This window comes from Perca flavescens, chromosome 8 (assembly GCF_004354835.1).
Source record: "Perca flavescens isolate YP-PL-M2 chromosome 8, PFLA_1.0, whole genome shotgun sequence".
NCBI lineage: Eukaryota > Metazoa > Chordata > Actinopteri > Perciformes > Percidae > Perca > Perca flavescens.
This window is the reverse complement of record NC_041338.1, coordinates 15,308,273-15,314,272: the sequence shown is the minus strand read 5'-3', so window position 1 is coordinate 15,314,272 and position 6,000 is coordinate 15,308,273. Positions and strand designations below refer to the sequence as shown.

The window sequence follows — 6,000 nt, the reverse complement described above, 5'->3', positions numbered from 1 at the left end:
TATAAAAGACCTCGAAGGACCTAAAACAGTTACTTATTTTTAGCCTGCTCAATGAGCTCTTAATAAATCAAAAATACATGTTCTGTGCTGATTAAATAGGCGATGAATCATCGGACATTTGTTTACAATTTTCTGGAGTTGATCATTCTAATAAGATTAATTTAAAATGTTACATTAGGCTATCCGTTCTCTTCCCGCTGCTTTAATGTCAGGCATTTGTATAGACACATCTCACCAACGGAGGACGACAACATGGCGGCTTCCTTGCGTCTCGGTCGTCAAGGGATTTTATTTGGCCTTAGATTATCTAATTTTAATAAATGTGTATGGGCTACCCATCCATGGCAGGAGCACGTCAGACACTTCTTTCGGTCTCCATGGATCCTCGGTGAGTGTTGACAGTGTAGCTAACGGATAGCTAGCTGTATCCTCTTCTGTGCTGTCAGACGCTAACATTTGCTATCGTTTTCTATTTCCAATAATCTTGTACTTATGTTACCTCGGTATCGTTTTTCACAACATGATAACGAATAAACGTGTGGTTAAATGGGCGTACTGGTATGTCGTATTCCTGCCTGAATAACGAGGGTGTTATTTGACATCAGATTCCGAGCAAGCGGATTCCATAAAAATGGAGAAAAAAAAATGACATTGAAGGAATGAAGTTCCACGCGGACTAAAGTTGGTCAAATCAATTATAACCGTTACAAACTTAGACAAAACTCAATCGTGAATTTTTGAGAGGTTTTTGGGTGTCAGGAGCGGAGGGACGTAATTTAACCTCTTCGGAGTCAAATTGCTATAGCTAGACGTAACGTGTGTCAACAAACAGCAAACGTTGTTTGTGTTGGGTTCAAGTAGCTATGTCTGTTGACTAAGCTTTGTTAACAGCATCGGACCTTCTTATAATGTGACCCAACTAACGTTACTTGCGCCACAAGTTATTCTACGAGATTTTCTCTGACCGAAAGCCTCGTAAGTCCAGGCTGCAACCAGTGTTGTTAACAATGTGTGGGTCTCCCTGTACGGCATACGTCAGTATGGCGGATTGATGATCATTCACCATCATCATCACCACACATGTGGTTTTTCACTCTTGCAAGAGTGGGCTCAGTTCCTTTTTATTGCAAAAATATATTGATGCACTCAAGTTTTGTAACATCGTCAAATATCCAGCAGATGGCAGCAGTACACAGCATGACCGGGGACCACACAGGATTTAAACGTTTTAATGGAAAGTAGAGATGCACTGATTACAACTTTCTAGGCCGATTCCGAATTCCGATTTTCTTTGAGTTAGGCCAGCCGATACCGATTTTAGCCGATTCCGATTTCATTTTTTCTAACCACTTTACTGCACACAAATATTTATTTTCTAGTTTTTCTTTAATATAACATTTTGCACAGAACATAGAAAACATTTTGAACCGGTAATTGATCACTATAAAATAGAACTATATAAATGACTCCTGGTGTGGGAACACACATCTAAAGTGCAATGTTAGAACCATTTCCTTCTTTTCACATCCAATATCCAACAACAAAAATGTGATTTTGTTTTTTGGTGTCGTCCCTCCACGCCCTACTTTTTCCTTGCAGGTGTTTCATATTGCAAACTTGTTATCTTAACACAACTAATGCAGTAATTCATGAGAACGATTCGCAAAATGGCACACAGAAAGAGAAAAGGCACGCTGAAGAATTTCCAAACAGCTGACATGTTGCAGGTTAATTCACGAGGTTCCCTACATGTGCGAGAATAGCGCGGACACGCGCTTCACACCGCGAGCGGGTACGCGCGACACCAGGTGGAAAAGTTGAGAGAAAGAGGGGAAAAAAGAGACCGTGCTGTCGCGTCCGTGTGTGCGTGCGTCCTTGAGAACTGTAACTTGTCAGTTCATTGTAGCATTGACCGGCATGAAATCGGCATATGTCAGACTGACCTGCCGGTCGGCGGTCATGGCCGAGCACGTGAAAACCGGCCAATTGCGGTCACCGGTGTGTATCTGTGCATCTCTAATGAAAAAATTGTTTATTGACATAAGGCAAAGGCAGAAAATCCTTCCTAATTTGATTTAAAAAAAAAAAAAAAGTCTTTGCCTCTTTGACATACTTTATTTTGATGCCAAATTCAATTTGCAATACATTTTTTGGAGTGGATGCTACTTTATTTGATTTCAACAGATTAGATAAAAGAAGGGTTATGTTCCAATATATAACTCTTAGAGTAAATATAATCATGGGGGGGGAAACCGCTGAGTTGAGAGGACCACATTTTTTAGGTTTTTTGATTCTTCATTTATTGTATTGGATTGATAATAACATGTACTTTGAAATGATAGCAAGACCTATAAAGATAGTTCAACATTCACTAGTTAATTCCAGTGATTTTTATTTAGTTCTTTTGGTGAATATAAAGAAACCTGTGCATGTACAAGCATCATTATATCCCTCATTAGTTCTATTTGAACAGTTTGAGTCACATCTAATAAAAAAACACCCTTTCACATCTTCCCTTTCCTCTGCCTCATCCGTTTACTTTTTCTGTCTCTTATCCATTGTATCTATATCACTTTTTCTTTGTATAGCTTTACATCATACATGTCTGCATTATGTGAGCAGTTCACTGAGCATATACAGTATAATACACTAAACAAAGGGGTGTTCCGTTTGAGTTTTGTCCATGTCTGACTGTTCTTTAGCATTGCAGGCTAGTTGTAGTAAAGCAGTGATGCTTCTGGCTGCCTGAAGACTCACTGTCCACCACAGTGCTGTGAGCCAGTTGAACCCTGCCCTTCTGAGTGACTGCAGCTGGTGACAGTGGGGGGGCTTTTGATGGTCGCTCAAAGGCCTGCAAGAGCACTAGTGCCTCTGCAGCCTCTGGTGCAGTGTCAGGGGAATCACAATTACATAAGTGACCTGCCAGCATTATTTTTGTCATCGTGACACTGTCTCTTTGCGTGCCGTGCTGCCGAATTGAAGATGTTGAAACCCCTGAGGCCTCAGCCAAACACTGCTACATCTGGTTGTGTAACGTAATTTCTTTGGACATTCACATAGCCTGGCAGATGCTGAAAGACCTGGCTGTAGGAAGGTTCTGAATATTATTTTCATGGAAATATGTCTGCTGTAGTTTTAAGCCTAAAGGCCCCTGACGTAAATTGTATTATTCTCTTTCTATCCTGTAGGTGTCAGCCCAGTCAAAGTGCAGATGCCTGCACTCTCCCCAACCATGGAGGAAGGAAACATAGTCAAATGGCTGAAGAAGGAAGGTAAAAAACATATGACCCAATGCTTCATTTCCCCAGCTCTCATTACCACATTTCTTCTGCTTTACTTCTTCTAACTAACCTACAAAATCTACTCTTTAGCAGGTTAGTCTTAACGATATGTAATTCTCACAGTAACACCCTCTGCATCCGTGCTCATCAGATTATAAAAAACTCTGCATTTCTTTTCCCCTCAATGATGGACCAACATTGGCACTAATCATTTACTCAATGCTGTCACATTGCTCTGTAAGGCAGAGGACTGAGCACTGGAAACACCTGAGGGCATTTGGTGGCTAATTCGCTCAAGGAAACACGGCAGTCACTATTCATCACAGCTTAGCAACTCTGCTCAGCCAGGCGCCTCAGCCACACTCTCATTTATCAGGCGGCAGCATACTGAATTCTGATTGGCTGCTCTGATGTGTTGCCATGTGCTCCTGTGACTTAGGATGAGCTATGTACATGTGTGTAGAAGTGAGGAAGGGAAAGGGGGAAAGACAAATTCTCAATGACAAGAAAAACACATCCGGGATGCTACTTTTCTACCATCAACCATAGAGTTTTTAAAGCGCGCTTTCAAAAAGCACCTATTTTATATCAGGGTAATGTGATTAATTGTTCTCCAATGGAATCTAGTTTGAAGGCTCCCTGAATTAGAATTTAACATAACCATCTCCCTGGAATGCCAAAAAAAGCTGGGTTTTTTTCCACATAGTTGCCCATTTTGAGGTTTCATCCAAACAACTATCTTGTTACTATTGTACCATTATGTGTGAATATAATGTAACATAGCCTCGACCTGCATACCTGTGTAGTCTAAATATCCTTTTGTTGTTGTTATGTTGGCGTTCTGGTTGAGCAGAGGTGAAAAATCGTAAGGTCGCCTGTTTAATCTTTAATATCACACATCACACCTAACCCTCTGGGTCATATGGTGTTAATGCCCGTACAAATCCAATTTTGAATTCTCCACTCCTGCTTGCTCTCAGGGGCTTCCAGCGTCAATACTCTCTCTGCTCTTTCAACGTTCCCATCCCCATCTACTCTTCCCTTCACCCACCCTGTTCCTCCTTTTCCCTTCCCAAGCATGTCTTTCCCTTTAAAAAAAATATCCCACAAACTCTCGTTTTCAATTGAGGTATTGATTCAATACATTTTTGCCTTCGTCATCATAGCACTGTCTTCCTTGATTTTCCTACTAGTAGCTCCATACCCAGTTGATGCACCTTGTTGCAGCTTTTTTTTCTGCCAGAAGGTAGACATGTGACCATATGTCAGATCTGAATAACCCTTGACCTTAATCTTATACACCTTACCTCCTCCTCGCTTCTTAACGCGTGGACATATGTCACAAAGACAATTCAATCATACCATTCCTAGTACTATTGACTCTACATGAAATAGATTGACTGCAAGTGCTTAAGGCTCGAAATTGCTTGGGGGGGCTATAATGTAACCAAAACATTCTTTATCTTCACCATTAACCTATTAATTTCTAACCAGCATTTCCGACTGAGCTGTACAACTGACGATAGCTTTTCTTCTACTCTCCTTTTTGTCTAAGGAGAAAAATAAGGTCCATTATTCCATTGGGAGCGCCATTTGAATTGTTGCATAAAATAGGTGTAGCACAAAATGGATCTATGAGCATGGAAGAACTGAACCAGTGGCTCCTAATTGCCATCTTCCTTCATTGCTAAGCAAATGCTAATATATTCCAGCTCTCTCATGCGGTGGACCAGCGGGAATCTACTGGGATTCTAAGGATAGGCAAAGATCTTGCCTTCTTTCAGACACGCTGTGTTTCCGTATCTCACATTCTTTCCCATGAAACATTGATTAGGCTCTTCATTTGATATGTAGGCCAAAGCCCGAGCAGATATTTTCCCACATAACCTTTTTGTCCCTTCAATGGAATGCTTTCATTTGTATGATAACTAATTTGTTCTCTGTGTGTTTGCAGAGCCCCAGCGAAAGAGCCTTTTGTTTTTAACATGCTGCTAATGATTATGATTCATGCATTTGCAATCGTGGCAGCTAAAATGAGTAATTTGCATTTTAACTTTTTATAATTAAGTGATTGTTTTGGGAATGAGTTGCTTAAAATGCCAAACAAAAGTTCATGTTTAAGATGTATTCCTGGATGTTTCTTTACTTTTGCAGGTGAGCCAGTAGCAGCCGGTGATGCCCTTTGTGAGATTGAGACTGACAAGGCTGTTGTTACCCTGGAATCTAATGACGACGGTATCATGGCAAAGATATTGGTGAGTGAGCCAAAACACAGATACACCTCTCCAGGAGATGAGTAGATACCGGAATAAAGGTATACTTACCTATGAAAGTAGAGGGTTGACAAAGTATTGAAATGCTGTGCATTTCAGTGTGTGTTAGCACCAGGATTTGAAATTGGGCTTCTTAGGAAAGCTTTTTTGCACACCTCTTTTGTCGGGCAGGTGCATAGGATATGATCAAAAGTAGCAGATCAAAAAGTTTAGAGAAAATCCTGCACACTGACCATTACGCAATGGTCCGTTACGCAGAAGAAAAATACAACGTTTCGGTCTCAGAACTTCATCAGGTCAATTTACCTGATGAAGGTCTGAGACCAAAATGTTGTATTTTTCTTCTAAATAAATTATTGCTTGCGTAATGGTCAGTGTGTGGAATTTTCTCTAAAATTGGGCTTCTTGACAAGTGTGTTCCACGGTATTCTGTTATTATACCTTCA

General features: G+C 40.6%; 1 protein-coding gene across 1 annotated transcript in view; it reads left to right on the top strand.

Annotated features, from left to right (window-relative positions):
• Positions 1–6,000, top strand: part of pdhx (pyruvate dehydrogenase complex component X) — a 32,507-nt gene continuing 26,507 nt past the window's right edge. The window contains exons 1-3 of the mRNA XM_028586344.1: positions 1–388; positions 3,189–3,272; positions 5,436–5,536. Of these exons, the coding sequence (XP_028442145.1) occupies positions 253–388; positions 3,189–3,272; positions 5,436–5,536 (321 nt within the window). The 5' untranslated portion in view covers positions 1–252. The remainder of the gene's footprint in view (positions 389–3,188; positions 3,273–5,435; positions 5,537–6,000) is intronic.